General features: G+C 39.1%; 1 protein-coding gene across 1 annotated transcript in view; it reads left to right on the top strand.

The window, feature by feature from the left end:
* rab31 (RAB31, member RAS oncogene family) overlaps window positions 1-22,543 on the top strand; it is a 48,144-nt gene that overhangs the window by 5,297 nt on the left and 20,304 nt on the right. The window contains exon 3 of the mRNA XM_028803695.2: window positions 21,824-21,905. Coding sequence (XP_028659528.1) covers window positions 21,824-21,905 — 82 coding nt within the window. The remainder of the gene's footprint in view (window positions 1-21,823; window positions 21,906-22,543) is intronic.

Genomic DNA, 22,543 nt, shown 5'->3' with positions numbered 1-22,543 from the left:
CTGATATGTCCACGTTTTAACATTTTATGTGGTGTACTTAGTTTATTTTCACATGTCTGTATGCCATCATACAGTGCATAAGGATGTATACATAATGACCTGAAATGGTTAAGGTGGGAAGGACAATGGGAGTCATCAGAAAAGCTTGAAAGAATGCTGCATTCACCTGCTCATAGACAGACAGGAAAACTGAGTCAGTTCAGCAAAAATAAAGCTACCCAAATTCTCCAAATTGTGAGGTTATGCTGACCTTTCACCTCAAGTCAGTTGTATAAAATAAAATAAAATACAACCTGTTGAGCCAGAAATGGCATTTTTTGTGATCGAATTTCATTTGGACCAATACCATATTTCTTTAACACTAGAATCCCTGAAGCCTATGAATAAACTTGTAATTCCGGCCCACCTTTAAATTCCTTCACACCTCTCCATCAGCGTCTTTTTTTCGTAAATGTGTCGATGAGCACAAGCAGGAAGCAGTCTGCTGTCCCATCCCTCCATCGCCACAGAAAGGGCAAAAGTTCTCCCAGCTCAAGTCTTGTTTATCTGGGAGTGAGGTGCCCTGGAGTTGTATAGGGTAAATAATACAGTATAGTGTTATTTGGAACACATACATTTCATGTGTGTTCTGTGCCTACGGTGATCTATGTAAATTTAGAACGACTAGAAATGTTGAACAGACAACTAAAAAAAGACACTTTATTGCCAGACAGTTGAGTTTTTTCTGAGGTTATTTGCTGTAGGTTCATTATTTTTATTTTTTTTAACAATAACTTTTTATTACAGTTCTATTTCATCACAGAAGTTATATAATGTCCTCAGAAAAGAGTATGTAAATCTGGCAATGATAAACTGATTGTGTTGCTTGCAATTTGAAGTTCTTTACAGAACATTTGAAGTGTTTCCATTAGATGCCACTGAGTTTTTTTTCTAACGGACATCTTTGAGACTTTCTAGGTTAAGAAGAATGGTTTTATTAATTGACCTTGTGCCTTAAACTACATAATAATATTAATAATAATAGTTCTTTACATTTGTGGAACGCTTTTCTCACTACTGAAAGCGCTTTTTTCACAGTGAATGGGAAGCTGCTTCAACCACCACTAATGTGTAGCATCCCCCTAGATGATGCAACAGTATGCTCACCAAACATGAGCTATTAGCTAGTGAAGTGGTGAAAGATGGACAGTAAGAGACAGGGGATGATTAGGGGGACCAGAATGACAAGGCCATGGATGGCAGTTTAGCCTTGACATCGGGAGACACCCCTGGGCATCCTTCATAAAGAGCAGGCTCTTCAATGACCACAGATAGTCAAGACACCAGTTTTACATCTCATTCGAAGGTCTGTGCTGTAAAAATGGCACCATCCTATCATCACTGCACTGGGGATCTGGGATCCATATTAAGACAACAAGGTAAGCACCCCCTGCTGGTCTCATCAACACCTTTTCCAGTACCAACCCAAACATTTCCTAGATGGTCCGCCATCCAAGTATTGGTCAGGCCCAACGTTCTGAGCTTCATCAGGTTAATGACTTGTTTTGAAGTGCATGTGGTATGGCCGCTGGCTTAAATAGTGAAATAAAGCCATATAGATGGTGATTTCCTTTGTAACACAAAACATTTGGTTCAAATAATTAGTATTTTTAGAGTAAATGCATTATCATTTATGTCTGTTGCTTCCATGATGCAGTATAGGCATACAGTATAATTATAGACTTATCAAAAGTATTTTTTTTCGTATTTGTGTGAAATGTGTAACAGGATAAAAAATAGAAGTACTAACTTCAGAGTCATGGGTTTTAAATGTTTCACAAATTCCAATGATTGTTTTGATTTTTTTATTCACTGTTTGGTTTGTTTATTAGTTGACAAGAAAAAGAGTATGTATTTTAATGTCTTATTTAGGAGAAAAAAAATTGGTCTTCCATTCACAATTTTCTTATAAGAAACACTAGGGTGCTTGGCCTGCCATCCCCCCCACACTGCGCTATGCACCAGGCACTTCACGTCTCTGCTGCTCGCGTATGTGTATTTCACTTTCACCAAACAACAAATCTCAACTCTTGCGGATATGCCTCTTCATTGGGAAGAAACACTACTTTTCCGTGGTGGCAACGCGAATTAGACGATCTAAAAGTCTCCGACTTAAAGTTTAAATCTGAACAATATATTCGATGTCTTTTCACTGTTCCGTTATTTCACCGAGTAATTTCCGTTTGTTTGCACTAGTGCGATCTTTACTAATTTTTGAGACTTTCAAATTTTAGTACTTTCATTATCTTTAACCTGCTCTGCATGAGTATCGTGCCAACATTTTGGAATGCTTTACGATGTTCTACTTTTTCATCTACTCTTTATCTTTTATTTCCGGCCCTGGGCATGGTTAAATCTCTTTGCACAAAGTCTCATCTCGCGGGACATGAAAGTATCTCTCTGAAAAAGTCACGTCTCATTCCAGGAATTTTTTTATTATAATATGCCTTTTTTCACATAAAAGAAACATACAAAAGATACTGTTCTGGGCAAAAATATAATTCACCGGGGAGATATTCTAAACATTCCTGTTACGAATAAGAAGCAGCACCAACTAGAACATGTACTTTTAAGTTATGGAGAGGCTTGTTGCCCTAGAGATTCTTTATCTATGTTGCCATGAGGTTTGTGCTTCTGGTAAGATAATCTTTGCCAAATGCAGAATGATTAAAAACCATTCCTCATGACTGGTCACACAAAAGCCTAGAAACCTTTTTTGGAGTAGGAACAGAGGCCCATTTTTTGGTAGGTGCCTAGTGACCATTTAATGCTTGTAGCCAATTAGAATCAGCCCTAAGAAGTTAGATGGAAATGTTTATCTGCAACGTGAAGGCTTGGATATCAAGTGCAATGCCTGCCAAAAGATGCTAGGTTTTCCTTTATTAAGGCCCATTTTAATGAATATATTGTGAGAAACTAGCTGAAAAAAGACTTTAGTGCCTATCGTGACAAAAACCATGGAATCCATTGTTAAATGCCAGTATTAAATAAAATTAGGCCTCTATGCAATGTTAGTAAGAGGGTCTTCAAATCGACTAAGTAAAAATAGTGGGACAAGAAGGTGGCGGTGATGTCCAAGGTCCTTTAAAAATGTTTGACAGTTTGAGTAGGTGGGATTATGTCCTGATTGTTCACTCAAGGGTATGGAAATGTTGAAATAGGACATTGTTAGAGTTGCAAAGAGTACTTTGAAGGAGCCCTGAGCACTTAAGTAGGGTTGTGCAGTATATAGTATTGAAAAATTCAATTTTTAAAAAGTTACAGTACTAGCATTTTGTTAATTTCGTTGTAGAAGTAAATTAGTAGTTTTGAAGCACCTCACTCTCATTCATTTACTAGCGTGATCTCAATTCCCACCCCCTAGAAATATATACTGTAGCATATCCAGCACAAGGGGCGTCTCCCACCCTGCTCTTTGAATACACATATGCATATAAACTTGATGGATACTACAAGGGTCCTTCTTGCCCACAGTCCTTATTGATTTGCAGAGTGCCGCAAAGCAGGAAGGCACATGATTGTTTGGTGGAGCCTAGACTGTCATGAGACTGGTTTAGTTATCTGTTTTTGCTTCGTTACCGTTTTGGTCGTGGTACTGTGGTCCAAATGGTAGGACCAATCCAACACTACTCTTAAGAAATACTCCCTTCAGAAAGCCATTGTTGGAATAATTCCAAGCGGTTGCACCCGTTGTGGTGGCTGAGATCTCAATTGGATAAGCTCTCCAATGGCAACCCTATTACAGTAAAGAAAATACAGCTAAAGTACAAACTGAAGTAAATATTATTGGGATGTCTGAGCTGTGCATTATTAATAAATCAATAACCAATTTTCTGCACATAGAATTTAATGTTCCTTCCTCTCTTTACACCAGAAAATTGTTCCATTCACCCATGTAACCTGTGAAGTACTGTATGTTGGATAATTATCTCATGAATTTACTGATATTCCCTCCTTCATACATATCAGTGTAATTTCCCAGAAGAATAGGTTTCAGCCATTAGAAACTTTTTTTTTTTTTTTTTTTTTCTGTAAAAGAAAATAAATTGATAAGCTGTAGTGGTCATGTTTGGAATGTTTTCTGTTTATTATGTTGCACAATGTACTCAAATCACGAAGATGCAACTGATATATAAACAATAGTATTGATCAGAAATGGGAAACCAAATGCGAAGCAGTATGTGTATAAACACAATTTCCACATTCAAGCAGCAAACATCTTGTCTCCCTTGGCTTCATCACTGCTTGACAGACGCCAGAGTGTTGCACTGTTTTTGTTGGTGACAATCTTCATCTGTGAAACTGGCACACAATTATGCATGGGGATAACTGGGGTTAATAAGTATTTCCTCAGCTTTGATGGAGAATAGCTTCTCTATTTCAAAAATCATCTCAATTTCCTAGCATTTTCTAAACAGCTAACTTGGGAAAATAAAGTTCAGCAAAATAATTGAGATAGTCTAGACTTTTATTTTTTACTATCCAAGCCTTACGTGATTTGCCCATTGGTATGAACGTCAGTCAGTATGTCAGATAAAGTTGCTAGAATATAAGTAACATGAGTGAATCCATTTCTTAAGTAAATCGAAATGCTGAACGAATGAGGGGGGGAAAAACAAACCAAACATCTTTGTCTGGACACTTTTGTAGTTGCCTGTTTAGAGGGCTAGTGTAGTATTATTTGCATAGAACAATTTACTTGGTTTTTCTTCAGTTTATATTGGCTACCTGTTGTCAGTTTTCAAGATTGGAAACCTAAGTAATCGCCTTTTGTCAAGAATTGTATTAAATAAAATCATAGGTGTGCTTCATTCCCTGCATACAAAAAGCAATAAATCTCATTTCCTCTTCATAGCTTAATGGTTTGGCACAACATGGCTTCATTGGTTCTACTTGAAGAGTGTGCAAATGGTCATACTGCCAGAAATCTATCTATACCTGTACCAGGTTTTAACAAGGGTATACTTTCTGGGAAAAGGCATATATGAGAGGGAACTGACTAACAGGAATATTTTGGCCAAGCTGCAGATCCATCATGTCCACTGGGCTTGGACGCCTTACACTGACCGATGAGGCACTACATTCAGTTTCCTTATGGTGATTGTATATGGGTCAACATAAAAACACAATTTTCACCTATGTCTGGTTTTCCCAGTATAATGTTATGTATTGCAAAATATGCAACTAGTGAAAATGAAGCTGCTTTTGTTAACCATAAGCAGTTTCATCCTTTTAACATACAGCTTGTCTGTGATGCCAAGATGAGGCTGAAAAACGTCAGGACTGCTGTAGCATAATGCTGTAAAACAAGGCAGCTCCAGTTGTAGAAGCAATTTTGAGATTGAAGACAAAGTGTAGATGGGCTTTTTCCACCTCCCATTGTACATACACTCGGCCAGAGACAAACGATCTGCTTCATTACCAGGTGTGTTCGAAGTGCTGCAATTAAGGGCTCAGCAGCAGCTGCAGCACCACCTGGCGGCGCCCATGAAACCCAACAGGGCTATGGCACCCTGCAGGAGTCTGAGGCACTGCTACAACCTTGCGAGGCTACCATCTAGCGCTCTGGGGGAGGTAATGCTCTGCATACGCTCCCTCCACTGGTCCTTTCAGTGTAGAGACTTCCTGGCTGAGCAAGGGCCCTGGCCGTTTGCCACACACTTTAATACCATAAGCAGTAATAGTCAAACTCGGACAGTGAATGTACTAAGCAGCAGGCTTAAGTATTTTTGCTTCAATAATGTTGCTCAACATGACAATTGCCTAGCAACCTGCATTCACATCTTTGCAGAAAATGGCAGTGCCCATAGCAAAAACAAGATGGCATTGCAGAAAAATTTCCATCATGCTATATCACAGATACAAAACAAAATTAACTGAAAAATTGAAATTTTTATGTTTAGAAATATGAAAAAGGATAAAGAAATATATCAGAAAAAGCATGAATTCACAGTTAGGGTAGAAGTAGATTATGAAACAGAATAATGTTTTGGTGCTGTAACAACAGAACTATAAGTGTGGTACTGGATACTGTTTGCTATAGCAGAAAATAAATCATTTTCAGTTCTTTTTTTAAGATTCCTTTAAGTTCTCAGTCTTACCAGCAAGTCAATATTCTCATACTCACCAATATGCATGCCTTGTTGGTAGTGAATGAAAAAATGAGACTGAGAATGTATCCAACTAAAATGAAATTCCCTTGCATGACTGAGGGCTCGCTGTCTATGATAGGATGAGGAGCTGGACAAATGGAAAGACCTCTGAGCAGAGGTACTGATTTTCCTAAGGAGAGACAGTAGAGATTGTTAGTATTCTCAATAGTTGTCCAGTCAGAAATTCTCCAGCAGAGTCTGTACATGGCACACCACACTAGGAATTGTTGCAAAGGCAAACCCAGGCCTCAGGCAATCTGTTTCATCTTGCCTTGGAAAATCTGGCAGTTCCCCAGTAGGAGCTGGATATTGTTGCTAGCAGGAAGTAATTTTTGGTTAGCTCTGCTTAGCCTGTTATAACTGCAGAAAATAAGAGGAGATAAGTAAGGACGTGTGTGAGACATGCTTAAATTATCTCCAGAAACACATACGTAGTGATAACCACATTCTTTGTAGCAGTCTAACACAGTGCTTACTTGTCCAAGCAAATCAAAAACCATATTTTTTACAGTATTGAAACAGAATTATCAATTAAGATTTGAATTCACAGGGGTGTAATTTAATTTTATACATGGGGTGGGGGAGATTGGGAAGAGTCTGGATGAAATCTAGCAGAGTTTTCAAAATATTGTGATAAACCTAATTTAGGATAGAATAAAATGCCTCTGGGTCTTATCACATATCCTTAGCAGTATTTCAGTGATTCACCTAGAACATGGGTGGGCAAATTCAGTCCTGGAGGGCCGCAGTGGTTGCAGGTTTTTGTTGCAACCCAGTTGCTTAATTAAAAACCAATTCTTGTCAATTATTTAATTGCATGGCTTGCTAGTGCTTTAACTGTGCCATGTCAGGTCATTCTCATATCCTAGATTTTTTTCCTTTCTAAGGATATCCTCCAAATGATTTGAAGTCTAAAACAGACGAGTTATTCTCAGTGCTTCACTTTTTTCTCTTCACTTTCCTTCCAAGTGTTTAATTAAACCAAATAGTGCACGATAAATACACACACTGGTGTAAATGAAAACAAGCTAAATGGAGAAATGCTGGTCTCTTTTGTCATTTGCATGTTATTGCTAATTGGGAGCAATTAAAAACCAAGACTGAATCTGCCCACCCCTGCCCTAGAACATTTTGGTTAGTATGCAGCATTAATAGCTGGCCTGTATTTTGGTGGTCTGTTCTTCTCAGAGAAGACAAATTAAATAGTACTAGTCATAAGTAATGTGAAGAATTTCTTTTTTACAACGAAAAGAACATGCATGCACATTTTAAACGGTATTACATATAATAAATATTTAAATACAGAATACAAATTATTTTTCCACAATATTTAAAGGATAAAATGGCATCATGCCTACTGTATATTCTGTTTTGATTTAATGATCTAATACATGCAGTTACATTCTGTCTTTTACTATTATTTTTGTATAGGACTTGTTTTTATAAAAAGTATTTTTAGCACACAAAGTGATTTGTTTCTGTAAAGTAAACAAAAATGCTTCAAATTTCAAAAGGTCTGCAGTTACTAAAATCTCACCATCATCTTATTCCACAGTGAATTGTATCATGTGAAGAATTATGAGATTGTTTCAGTTATCATAATGTTTCAATGTTGCATAATTTTCCATGATTTACATGTTGTTAAGGAAAGTTGGGACAGAAATTTGACATGAGAACAGCAGACTAAGAGCAGAAACATTGAGTGAAGGTAAACAAATTGAAAGTGAAAGTGCCCCATTCGAAAATTCACAGTGATAAATTAATTTTCTTCACTTCAAGATTAGATTCTGCAATGCAACCCACACACATCCAGAGCTGCTGTTATGCTACTGGGTAGACTTCCCATTAGTGTTGGTAGAGGAAACACTGCTTTGTCTTTAGTTATTCAAATTATATTAGTATAAACATAGCTAAGTAAAAAGATGGTGCCATTTACTGCCAATGTTTTACATCAAATACTGCCTGCCTTCAAGAGAAAAAATGGATTATGTAATTTCTGGAAATTTTCGTGAAAGATTGGTTTATCTGCTTTTCAAATATATCAAAGCCATCATAATATACAGTGGTGTGAAAAACTATTTGCCCCCTTCCTGATTTCTTATTCTTTTGCATGTTTGTCACACAAAATGTTTCTGATCATCAAACACATTTAACCATTAGTCAAATATAACACAAGTAAACACAAAATGCAGTTTTTAAATGATGGTTTTTATTATTTAGGGAGAAAAAAAATCCAAACCTACATGGCCCTGTGTGAAAAAGTAATTGCCCCCTTGTTAAAAAATAATAAAAAATAATGAGTTCAATTTCCGTAGCCACCCCCAGGCCTGATTACTGCCACACCTGTTTCAATCAAGAAATCACTTAAATAGGAGCTGCCTGACACAGAGAAGTAGACCAAAAGCACCTCAAAAGCTAGACATCATGCCAAGATCCAAAGAAATTCAGGAACAAATGAGAACAGAAGTAATTGAGATCTATCAGTCTGGTAAAGGTTATAAAGCCATTTCTAAAGCTTTGGGACTCCAGCGAACCACAGTGAGAGCCATTATCCACAAATGGCAAAAACATGGAACAGTGGTGAACCTTCCCAGGAGTGGCCGGCCGACCAAAATTACCCCAAGAGCGCAGAGACGACTCATCCGAGAGGTCACAAAAGACCCCAGGACAACGTCTAAAGAACTGCAGGCCTCACTTGCCTCAATTAAGGTCAGTGTTCACGACTCCACCATAAGAAAGAGACTGGGCAAAAACGGCCTGCATGGCAGATTTCCAAGACGCAAACCACTGTTAAGCAAAAAGAACATTAGGGCTCGTCTCAATTTTGCTAAGAAACATCTCAATGATTGCCAAGACTTTTGGGAAAATACCTTGTGGACTGATGAGTCAAAAGTTGAACTTTTTGGAAGGCAAATGTCCCGTTACATCTGGCGTAAAAGGAACACAGCATTTCAGAAAAAGAACATCATACCAACAGTAAAATATGGTGGTGGTAGTGTGATGGTCTGGGGTTGTTTTGCTGCTTCAGGACCTGGAAGGCTTGCTGTGATAGATGGAACCATGAATTCTACTGTCTACCAAAAAATCCTGAAGGAGAATGTCCGGCCATCTGTTCGTCAACTCAAGCTGAAGCGATCTTGGGTGCTGCAACAGGACAATGACCCAAAACACACCAGCAAATCCACCTCTGAATGGCTGAAGAAAAACAAAATGAAGACTTTGGAGTGGCCTAGTCAAAGTCCTGACCTGAATCCAATTGAGATGCTATGGCATGACCATAAAGAGGCGGTTCATGCTAGAAAACCCTCAAATAAAGCTGAATTACAACAATTTTGCAAAGATGAGTGGGCCAAAATTCCTCCAGAGCGCTGTAAAAGACTCATTGCAAGTTATCGCAAACGCTTGATTGCAGTTATTGCTGCTAAGGGTGGCCCAACCAGTTATTAGGTTCAGGGGGCAATTACTTTTTCACACAGGGCCATGTAGGTTTGGATTTTTTTTTCTCCCTAAATAATAAAAACCACCATTTACAAACTGCATTTTGTGTTTACTTGTGTTATATTTGACTAATGGTTAAATGTGTTTGATGATCAGAAACATTTTGTGTGACAAACATGCAAAAGAATAAGAAATCAGGAAGGGGGCAAATAGTTTTTCACACCACTGTAGCTAAATTCTTGAAAAAAATCTGGGACTGTAAATCACATTAGGAGAAGACCTATCAGATTTAGTTTATTTTTTTATTTGCCAATACAAATACCTGATTGCCTTGCTTTGCTTGGTAACATGCGATTTTTTGCTCTTTAGTGGTGGTGTTCTGCATTATACCACATAGGTATTCTACATAGTAGGTTACATGCTTGTAATGCCTTTTTTATTTCTGTATTTCTGCTTGTGCCACATTCTGTTTGATACTGCTTTTTTTTTTTTTTTTTTTTTTTTTATATACAGATAATGCAGTTGCAAATAAAAACTGAAATAGACTTGTGACCCATGGTGAATAAAAGTGAAACTGTACAGTTTAAAACAGTTTTTGCAAGTTAGCAAGCTAGCATTCAAATTGTATGCCTGTGGTGTCAATTAAAGTATAAATAGTCACTACACAGCTTTCATTTAATCATGGAAGATATTATAAAAAGCTTTCTTACATAGTTTTGGCTTTTTACACTTAGAAATGAATGCAAAATGCTATAACTTTACAATTTTTTTTGAATGAATGAAACAATGACTGTGAATAACTAATGAAGTTTAAAAACCCTTTACAACAAACACAGGGAGTTAGCTGTTTAATCACAACACCTAAGACTATATTTTGGTCCAGTGAGCATTAATTGATTAAATTTGGTATTTTTCAATTAAGTTATTTTTCACAGTGGAGGTACAGTATTTACATTAGTTTGGCATACTTTAAAAATACCATACCTTTTCTTGCAGTTTAAAAGGGGGTCCATGGGGCACCTTTCCAAATACCTTGAATGTTGACCAATGCCAGACAACTGCAAACAGTAACTAAAACATCCATGGAAAAATCCCCCACTACTCGTTTTTCATAATCCATATGTCAAGTCGTCCAGTGGAATGCTTACAATGGCCTGAAAGGTCAAGGAATATAAGCATACTGTACAGTATATGGTAATGGATAAATAATAATTGATAGTACTGAAAAAAGTGTGCAAAATTTGACAGATCCAAAAGCCAGAACAGGAGGGCAACATCAATACATGTAAATAAACATCACTGGGCATCATATAGGCAAAAGTGATAAGATCTGGACAGAGCCCCATTAAATGTAGTTTGCAAGGGGTAAGATATGACCTGTGCATAAATTTAAAATAAGTAAATTAATGACTGAGGAGAAAAATGTGATACTTTGAAAATGGCATCCTAGCAAGGAGGAGAAGATGACATGAGATCCTGAGACCACTGAGGGAGGATGAGTAGGGTGTTTATAGAAAAATCTCACAATTATTAAAAAAAATCTTGGGCGGGAGACGAGACGTGATCTTCTCGGAAGACACTTTAACATCCTGCGAGAGACACTTTAACATTACACGAGACAAGGCAGTGAGACAAAAGGACAGCTGCTGTACAGGATTTTAAATGATCGACGTGCAGCGCAACAAGCGAACATGCACCTTGGCAGCCATAGCACAAAGCTAGTAGCTGATCCGTCCACTTCTCCTTAGCGTGTGTTCAGATGCCGCCCCCCCCCCCCTTCACAACACGAGCAGCAGAGACACGAAGTGGCTGTAGCGTGCCCCTGGGGGAAAGGGGGAAGGGGTGGTCGAGCGAAGCGAATGGGACATGACCATCTAACCTAGCAGTTGCTGGAATGCTTTTGGCAGACACACTTCATGTGCTCCTGGCTCTTAAAACGACAAGCTGAACACGCAGCTCACCAGCAGATGATCCAACCACATCTCCTTAGTGTGTGTTCAGCCCATCACCCCCCCGCCTCCATAATGCAAGCGGCAGAGATGTGAAGTGGCAAAAGGACAGCAGCTGTAGAGGCTTTTAAATGATCGACACGCAGCTCGCCAGCAGCAGCAAGACAGCAGCTGGTCCGACCGCATCTCCTTAGCGTGTGTTCAGCCGCCCCCCCTTCACAAAGCGAGCAGCGTTATACGTCCTGCGAGAGAGAGATTTAACCACATAATGCATATGTAATAATTCCCATGAAAATTAACAATCTCTTTAAATTGTATATCGGGTAAACCAAACCTGGGGGTGGGTGAGCAAAGTGAGCAGGAGGTGGAGCCCCCTAGTCTTTAATAATATTGAGTAAAGAACTGAATCAGGTTTTCTGAGAAGATGAAAGGAACTTCCAAGAAATAAAAGATGATGGCAGGGTAAAGAAGATTCAAGGGAGGTACCATAAACCGTAGTACTGAACAAAATTGCATATACTGTAGTTGAAAAAGGAAGAAGAATGAATGCCAATGTGAGACTGAAAATTTTAGGAATGATTTGGGAATGGTATTACCAAACTGTTCACCAAACAATTGATATTGTGATGCATCCAGGTGGACAGAAAACTTAGGCAATCACTTAGTAATGAGTGATTATTTAAGAGCAGTAACGGCATACTGCATGATAACATGCACTGAATGCATTTGACTTCTAATTTTCATACTCTTTCTCTGTACGTTTAGCATTCGTTGGCTCAGAGGTTGATGCACTTACTGCTTCATGAGCAGCTCTTGTTTTCTCCACTCTAGTGGTCCGCTTCTTCTCTTCTTCCATCGGCATCTTTTCGCATTAAAACTGATTGTCAGTTTTTGTGTTGCAATTACTTAGTATGTTTTTCTTAATTTTTCACTTAAGCTGGCACTTAAGTCTTTAATCTGCCTCAAGAATGATTTAGCTGTACGCGTGTGCCACACGACCGCCCTGCTGCCCACTGCAGAGAGTTGATTCTAAAATAAAATAAATTAAAAATTAAAAGAGTAATAAAAATCATCACCCCGAAGTGGAAAGTAGAGGTCAAACTGTTTGCGAGCTACAGGTGATTTAAAATCCTGGATAGACAGACAGACAGCCACAGTAGCGTATTATATAAAAAGATGGGCTAGAGTATATCACATTTGGGTATGTTGCCTAATTTGTTTAGTAAATATTATAATGGGCCCTAGGTGGAGTTTAGTGGTTCTAAGATTAAAATTGTCAGATATAACTGAATTTTATTAATAGCGGAGAGCAATTGAAGGCTTGAAGGAAGACCACACTAGAAGAATTAAAGGCTTACTCCGTTCCAAAATCGATATAAGACATAAGCCCAGTGATAGAATTCTAAATCTAGATATGAGACACCTGCAACACACCTATCCCTGATTTAGATTATATTTTTCACTCTGAGTCTTTTGCTATTACAAATAAAATGTGAGAGAAATAACCACTGACCAAAAGGAAGGAGGTATCTGGGTAAGGGAATCATTTGAAAACAGAATGTGTGTACAAGTTACAGCTCCCTAAACATTGTAGAGCACATAATATTGTAAAAAGAATGTTAACATTTTATTTCCTATTAGCAGCTCATGATGCGAGTCCAGATTAAGTTAGATTGGTAGCATAATGTAGCTTGGTTTAAGACTGCATGATTGAAGAATTTATTTGGCTTTGTTTAACCCCCAGTTCCATTGGGAGAGAAAGAGTTTAGTTTTTTTTTCCCCACAGCTGCTATAAAATAGGGCCAAGCTGTGTCATAAATTTGTTTGTTTGGTGGCAGTAGGAACACAGTACTGGGACACAATAAGGAAGAGTACGGCAGGCTTCATGTTTTGAAGGAATTTCATGCTGATGAGTGGAAAGCAACTTAAAATTCCAATTTGAGTAAACTAGTACTGGTTGGGGCTATTGTGTTTAGTGTTTGTCCTGGATATAGTTACTTTAGAGGTACAAAATGAGAAACTATCACTGGGGAATGACAACGGTTAATTTGAACCATCCATGTCAGGTTTGGTCAGGAAGTTAAGCTGAAGGATGAAACCATATTTTTGAGCTACAAGCACAATCAATGGAGAGTTACAGAATCACAGATACTTTCAAAGGATGTTCCTGATCTTGATGAAGGTGGATGCGATATACAGTATATAGATAGAAGTACTGTGTGTATATATACAGTGTGTGTAATATATATATATTATATATAATATACTGCTGTAAAAACAGGAACACTTTTTAATCAGAGTATAGCATTAAATCAGTTAAACTTCTGGGATACTGATCTGGTCAGTTAAGTAGCAGTGGGGGTTGTTAATCAGTTTCAGCTGCATTGGTATTAATGAAATTAACAACAGGTGCACTAGAGGGGCAACAATGAGATGACCCCCAAAACAGGAATGGTTTAACAGGTGGAGGCCAATGACATTTTTCCCTCCTCGTCTTTTCTGACCGTTTTTTTCACTAGTTTTGCATTTGGCTATGGTCAGTGTCACTAGTGGTAGCATGAGGCGATACCTGGACCCTACAGAGGTTGCACGGGTAGTCTCAACTTCTCCAGGATGATACATCAATACGTGCCATTGCCAGAAGGTTTGCTGTGTCTCCCAGCACAGTCTGAAGGGAATGGAGGAGATTCCAGGAGACAGGCAGTTACTCTAGGAGACCTGGACAGGGCCGTAGAAAGTCCTTAACCCATCAGCAGGACCGGTACCTGCTCCTTTGGGCAAGGAGGAACAGGATGAGCATTGCAAGAGCCCTACAAAATGACCTCCAGCAGGCCACTATCTGGCACCGTGGAGCTTGATTGGCATTTGCCATAGAATACCAGAATTAGAAGGTCCACCACTGGCGCCCTTTGCTTTTCACAGATGAGAGCAGGTTCACCCTGAGCACATGACAGATGTGAATGGGTCTGGAGAAGCCGTGGAGAACGGTATGCTGCCTGTAACATCATTCGGCACAACCGGTGTGGTGGTGGGTTAGTGATGGTCTGGGGAGGCCTATCTATGGAGGGACGCACAGACCTCTACAGGCTAGACAATGGCACCTTGGCTGCCATTAGGTATCGGGATGAAATCTTTGGACCCATTGTCAGACCCTATTTGGGTACAGTGGGTCCTGGGGCATGACAATGCCCAGCCTCATGTGGCAAGAGTATGCAGGCAGTTCATGGAGGATGAAGGAATTGATACCATTGACTGGCCCCCACACTTGCCTGACCTAAATCCATTAGAACACTTCTGGGACATTATGTTTTGGTAATCTGACACCGCCAGGTTGCACCTCAAGACTGTCCAGAAGCTCAGAGATGCCCTGGTCCAGATCTGGGAGGAGATCCCCCAGGACACCATCCATCATCTCATTAGGAGCATGCCCTGACATTGTCAGGCATGCATACAGGCACGTGGGGGCCATACAAACTACTGAGTATGATTTTTGAGTTGCTGCAATGAAATTTTGGCAAAATGGACTAGCCTGCCGCATCATTTTTTCACTTTGATTTTCAGGGTGTCTTTGACTTCAGCCCTCTGTAGGTTGATAATTTTCATTTCTATCAAACGATGTGGCATCCTTTCGTTCCTAACACTTTACCCAGTCCATATCAGTATAGATATCCAGCATGATTTTTTTTTCCCATTGAGATCTGAAGTGTTTTCAAAGTATTCCTTTAATTTTTTGAGCAGTTTACTTACATATACAGTATGTGTGTGTGTATTTATATATAGTACTGTGCAAAAGTTTTAGGCAGGTGTGAAAAAATGCTGTAAACAAAGAATGCTTTCAGAAATATAAATAATGATTGTTTATTTTTATCAATTTACAAAATGCAAAGTGAGCGAACAAAAGAAAAATCTAAATCAAATCAATATTTGGTGTTACTACCTTTGCCTTATATATGTATGTATATGTGTATGTATGTATATGTGTGTGTGTGTGTGTGTGTGTGTGTGTGTGTGTGTGTGTGTGTGTGTGTGTGTGTGTGTGTGATATATATATAAAAATTTATTAGACATTAAGCCCATTATTATAACGGGTGCTAGAACAGTAGTGCATAAACATTAGTAGGAACAGTCTATATTAAATGGCAAGGGACCTTGACCTCATTCTGTTTCTTGTCTTAATTTTTTTTTTATCAAATATTTTTGCAAGAAGCCTAAAGTAAAATAATATAGAAACTTATATGACAATACAGTAAGTATAATTAATATTTATCCTCTGTGGCTGTTGATTGATATGTTGTGTCTGTTTGAAGATCTCCTATCCTGCCTCTCTTTATTTTAGATTGCTGTGTCATCTCTCCAGCAAGTACTGTGCAGTTCCCCAGCAACTATTTTAATCTGTGCTGGCGTGCAGCTGATTATTGTATGTGTGGTGTCTCCCCAGCAACGGATTTTATGTGCGCGGCCGCAAGTACCCAATCAGCACTCTCCCCAGCAATGATGTCCTTTATTAAAGAGTGCCCCACGCATGTGCACTTCACCAGAAGACACACACACATGGACGCACACATGGATTTTATTGGAGGATATATCCATCTTACTAACTGAAGGTTGTAAACCGGATATGGACGCAGGGCGCTGGGCACATCGAGGTGCACTGCTGCACTGCACAGAAAACACAGAAACGAGAAGGTTGTAAACTGGATGTCACGCGCGTGCGCCTACAACGCGCTTACAAAAGGAGTCATGTCATGCGCACTGCCGCACTGCAACGAGCCCGCCACCTGTAAACTACACTTGCTCTAATCCACTGTGCCAGTAATGTAGATCACATAACGGTCATTCAGTTTGGCGCCCGCCCCAGAATCCAGACTCAGACGCAGCGGCGTCCCAAAACGCTGTGGCGCCTGCCGCGCGCGCCTACAACACACTTGCGAAAGGAGTCACGGCTCAGAAACGAGACTACGACCTGTGAACTACACCTGAGGTAAAGCGTGCACGCCAGGTTGTACAGCCGCCCGGACGCAAACGCCCACATCACCGCATATACCCTCCATGATATGTCTTCACGCAGTGGCTTCCCACCGAGGCGCATATTGCGCTGTGGCGCTTGCCCCACAGTCAGATGCAGCGGCTTCCCAGAGTCAGTAGGTGGCCCCCAAACAACACAACCTGTTCAAGCAGTCGGTGTCAGCGAAGGCAACAGACTCACGTCTCCACAAAATGAACACCACAACCTGTAAACTGAACTTACGCAGTGGCGAGAGGCTTCCCAGACTCAGTGGCTGGCACACGAACACCACAATCTGTAAAATGAACTTGCTGTGCTCCACTCTGCCAGCAGTCGGTGTCAGCAAAGGCAACGGAATCACGTCTCCACAAAACGAGACCACTTTACTACAGATATGCTTATGTAATTAAATGACATTGCCCCAGACGCACCCACCCTCCATGATATGTCATCCATCCAGATATCGGACGGAACACAAACTGATTGCCATTCTTGGATTTCCGATTCGCTGGCGAATCGCGGGCTTACTGGTAATATAATATTATAGAGAATGACTAGGGAGACGAGACGTGATCTTCACATTGTGGCAAGCGGCTGGGGGTGGTACCCAGTCGGGAAATCCAGAGGGACCAGTGGAGTGATTACGCCTCCTCCAGACCACGAGGGGGCAACCGCCCTGGTGGCTTTGGGGACCACGGGAACAGATCTTAGAATCTCAACCCTATAGGGGCCTGTGGTCACTGCCATTGGGCGCCCAGATGCCTGAGGAGCCCTGGCCCTCAGCGGGGGGAAGAAGACCAGGGACACCCGGAGTGCTTCCGGGTGCACAGCTGGCATTTCCTCCACACCGGGGAGTGCCGGCAGGCAATCATTGGGAGGCACCTGGAGTACATCCGGATGGGTTTAAAAGGGGCCACCTCCCTCCATTCGATGGCTGGAGTCGGGTAGAAGAGGACGGAGCTCGGAGGAGAGGAGTGGAGGCGGACCTGAAGAGAGAGAAGGCATTCTGAGGCCTGGACTTTGGGGTGATTGGTGCTGCGGCACTGGGGTGTGTGTGTTTTGATACTTGTAAATAATAGTGAAATGTATAATAAACGTGTGGTGGTGCTTGAACCTTCAGTGTCTGCCTGTCTGTGTCCGGGCTGTTCTCCACCACGTGAATATCACGGAAGACACTTAAAAGACCTACGAGACGGAAGAGATTGGCCACAGCGTCTCGCGGGGACCATAAACATGAGACTTTGTGCCAAGAGATTGACCCAGGGCCGTCTCGCGGGGACATAGAACATGAGATTCTTGCAAGACACGCTCTACTTACAACCAATATTAAATAAGACCATGGGCAGCAAAACACTCCGTCGTGTCAAGGCTTTGAGCACAAACAGATCCAGTGCTCTCAGCGCATATAAAGTGTATAAGGACAATACGTTATAGATGAAACATTGACGACTAAGCGAAGAAGAAAGAGCAGCGCGGAGAAAAGAGACTCAAAAGCGTTGGAGAGAAAAAAATGCAAAAAAGAGAATAGTATAGGTGCAAATTCATAAAATAAGGACTGTAATAATCAGTGGAATTGGGGAAAAAAAGCACATCCAATCAGGCTCAGAATTAAGACGTTCAAAAACGTTGACGCTATACATATGCAGAGCAGGTTAGAGATTATGAAAGCAGTGGAATTCAAAAGGCTCAAAAAAAAAATGATGGTGCAATACACAGGAAGAGAAAGGTAAAGAATATGAAAGCAGGAAAATTCGAAAGTATTGTAGTGTCCCTTTTAGGTTGAAGCCTTTTTTTTTTTTTTTTTTTTTTTTTTTTTGGGAGTGACTGTTAGGTTCGATTGAAGGAGGGCAGAGTACAGCACGGAAGACTGACAGCGGGGTATTGATAGATGCGGTAAGGGTGGGGGGTCCTGGAATGGGAGGAGGGGCTTGGAGAGGTTGCTAGAAGGGTGTGTTGTGGTTACGAAGTCGACATACTTTTTGATTGTTCAAGTAAAACTTTTGTGAGACTTTACTACGTCTGGGTTTTTTTTTTTTCTTCTCTTTTCGAGCCGGATGCAGAGATCGGTACAGTATCAAAAAAGATAGTAAAAATCGCATTAACACAAACAAAAGGAAACTATTACTCGAAAAAAGGAAAGTAATCATTACGGACCAGGTGTAATTGAAAAAATAGCAGGTCAAAGCGAGGTCAGAAATAAAATACAAAGTAGAAAACAAAGTAAAACGTCATAAAGAGGTTAAAAACAAGGAGGCCAAACACACGCAGAGCAGGTTAGAGATAATGAAAACTGGAATTCAAAAGGCTTTTTTAAAAAAAAAACGTAGGCGTGATACACATGCAGAGCAAGATACAGAATATGAAAGCAGAAAAAAACGAAAGTGTCAAAACAAAGAGAGTAAACATCGCATTAGCACTAACAAAGATATTACTTGGAGAAATAATGAAAAGGCAAATAGAAATATATGGACATAGGTGATATGTCTGAAGTATGTAAATATTGTAAGACTTTGAAGTTTAAGTCAGAGAATTTCAAAAACGGGGTTTACCTCACATGCATTTATTGGTTACTTTGCCAAAAAAATTAACTGCTGATGTAGATCGTTTTGCCTGTGCTGAAATTCCAAACAGAGAAACCTATCCTGAATTATGGTACAAAGTCATTAAACACATATTTCACGGACCTCATTTATAAGATTCAGCATGTTGGGACTCTAAAGATTCCAAATATTCTTTTTAAAGAAGTTCTGAAATAAAAGTGAAACTAATGAAATAGCAACAATTCAAAGAAAAAAAATCTTAAAAGTGTGTATCTGGAAAACCAAACACAGGGGCTGGCGAGCGAAGGGAGCAGGGGGCAAAGCCCCCTAGAGTTGTGTGTGTGTGTGTGTGTATGGCAAGTACAGTTGTCCAAACCTTGACTCACACAAAGGAAACCCTTTTGAGAGAATTATGCTCAAATATCAAACATAAAGCAAATTAACTTAGGGAAATAGGTTTGATTCATGTTTTTTTTTTTTTTTTTTTGTGGTTTGCAGTCTGGTTTGTTTTCTTAATGTGTTGAAAGCTAAATAATGAATTCTCTTACCTGACCCCGCTCAATCACTATCCTCTGTCCAGCCCATTAAAGGAAGACCTTTAAAAAAACTCACTAAAATATATGATGTCCCACCAAACATGTCATATTCATCTGTCATTTGTTTGTGACTGGGGAGCCTACTTTTTGTAAATTGTCAATTCCACTGTTATTAGAATCTAAAGCAACCTTTAAACATCAACCAGGTTGTAATGGTGTCTACACAAAAAGTGTTGGCCTCAGTTGATAAGCAGTTAATACTCAGGATGTGTATTAAATTATTGCAGATGATTCCAAGCAGTCTATTGGAATTTCATATCTTTTCCATTAGAATTTATGCCTTTCACTGCCTAATGTGATTTATTAGTCTAATCCATGACTTTTGTACGATTGCTTAGCATGTGTTTTGTCATGTTAACTCTTTTGTGGCTGATTTTTTAATTTTTTTTTTTTTTTTTTTTTTTGGAAAAAATCTTTTTGTGAAAATGTCAACATCCCTTTTTATGACTTAGATTGGGGAAAACCTACAGCTGTACTATGAACACTCTACACCTGTTCATTATGAAGTGTATGATGCCATTTAAGGCAACAAATTGCATGCAAGGCTACATCATGTTGTTTTTCAATACATGTTGCAGTGTGGATGCTGTTTTTGAGAAACACTCATTGCTACTTCTGACACAAAAATTTTCATCTGACAATGCAGAATCGAAGTCATCAACATTATATAAAACATTTTCTCCAGAGAATTTATTTTGATGAGAGTTAACTGTTGGTACTTGATTTCATATCGTTAAGCATGATGTAGGCTGATGGAAGTTTACCTTTCAGTCTTTGCTGCCATCTAGTGGTTAGAACTGCGTAACATATCTAGGTGCCTTCTTGACATTTAGCATTCTACCCCTTGATGCTGACTTTTTTCAGCACCCACATTCTACAATTTATATTGACTTCAGTCAATATCTGCCTTGAAAGTGTTACAAGAGAGACTAGTAATGCATTATGTGAACCAAATGTATGTGTTTTAAAATATAGTATTTAAACTATCAAATGAACAGTTGGCACAGTCGCACAGGAGTTAGTGCTGCTATCAGCTCCAAAAGCCTGAATGTAATTTCCTGTGTGGTGTTTGCACATTCTACTTCTGTACCAGTGGATTTTCTCTAATTTGTGCATGCTAAGATTTGCGTGTTGGAAAGGAATGAGTGAATGTTTTTGTGTTTTCAGTCGCAGCTTGTAGGATACTATAGTTTTGTTTTAGGTTGTTTCTTAACATGAATGCAAATTGGGTAATAAAAAAACATATTTCTTGCAGCCCGTTATTGGAACAGTAATATGGATGGATTTCCAAAGAGTGCCTAATTAAAGAAAAAAAAAATATTTAAAAATGCTTGGCCTGCTTTATTATATATTCATTGGGATAGTTTCTATCCACAATGTCCATTTGCTGCAGGGAATGTGATTAAAATTTGAGTAACGTGTTGTTGTAAAATAAGGGTGAACATACACACTTGCCTGGGCGCATTACATGGACTAAAGTGGCAGCATTTTTATGATAATGACAGAAGACTTTGAACAAAAACAAACAATAGATTCATTTGACATTTACTATGTATAGATTTGGTTAAATCTCTCTCAGTAGTGATTCACTATAAGGCAGAGTGCATCATGAAATTATTGTCAAAATACTCCAGTTGTATTTAGTGAGCCCTATTGCTAAATTCTTGCAGTTTATTCTTGTCTTTTGCCTCCATTCAAAACATTGTAATGTTAGAAAATACAAAATTCACTCTGACTAATTGCATATTTTTAAGGGTTGACCACTTTTTTTTGAAGTTTTTTTTTGGAAGTTGTAAACCAATTGTTAATTGGCCTGTTAAGAAACAAAAAAAATAATACAGAAAACTAATGAGATACAACTGATGCTTAGTTATTTTAAAAATGGCCACATATCTCCACATATATCTTTTAAAATTTATTGTAACCTGAAACCACAGAGTTAAAATATATTTAACTTGGGCATTGCCCCACGTTCTTCATTCTCCAATTATGAATATTGTGTAGTGAATCCAGAATAAAAAGAACATAGTATTTGTATCATAATTAGGCTTAAAAATAGGTCTTGTGCATTTGCTAACACACTTTTTTTTTTTTTTAATTTTAGGGCATCTTTTTTAACCAAGACAGTACCTTGTGGTAAAGAGCTCCATAAATTTCTGATTTGGGATACAGCAGGACAAGAGAGGGTTTGTATTTTTGTATAATTTTTGTTGAAATTGATGTTTGTTTACAATTACAAAATATATTAAATCTATCACTATAATGTTCCAAGCAGCTTTGACTGTTTATGAAGCATTTGGTGAAAATAAATTATTGTTCTGGCAGTATTATGGAGCACTTCATATGTACCATTAACTGAATACACTGTTAGGGAAATACAAACTTTTCAGAGAATACGCTTAAATACAAGACATTTTTGATTTTGTATTTTCAACAGGGTAAATGTAGTAATAGCGTTATCTAAATGGCCAGTCAGGTCATTTTTTTTTTTTTTTTGTACTTTGCATGTTTGCCGAGCTAAGAAAAAATGCCTGACCTTTTCTTGCAGTTTAATGCTTGATTTTCAGTCAAGGCCAGAGAACATTCTCTTGCTGACCTTGGACGTGTATCTATTGCTATTGCTATCACATGCAGTTAAAAATAACAGAAGCAGTGCAGAGAATAATGAAAAACTTGACAGTGTATTCCAAAAGACTCCGTCTTTATAATGTACAAAAAGGTAATTGGTATAACTGAGGGTGGCACAGTGGTGCAGTGGTAGCGCTGCTGCCTCACAGTTCGGAGACCCAGGTTCGTTTCCTGGGTTGCCCCTGCGTGGAGTTTG

This window comes from Erpetoichthys calabaricus, chromosome 6 (assembly GCF_900747795.2).
Source record: "Erpetoichthys calabaricus chromosome 6, fErpCal1.3, whole genome shotgun sequence".
NCBI classification, from domain to species: Eukaryota; Metazoa; Chordata; class Cladistia; order Polypteriformes; family Polypteridae; genus Erpetoichthys; species Erpetoichthys calabaricus.
The sequence above is the reverse complement of the archived record's forward strand: the minus strand, read 5'-3'. Positions and strand labels throughout refer to the sequence as shown.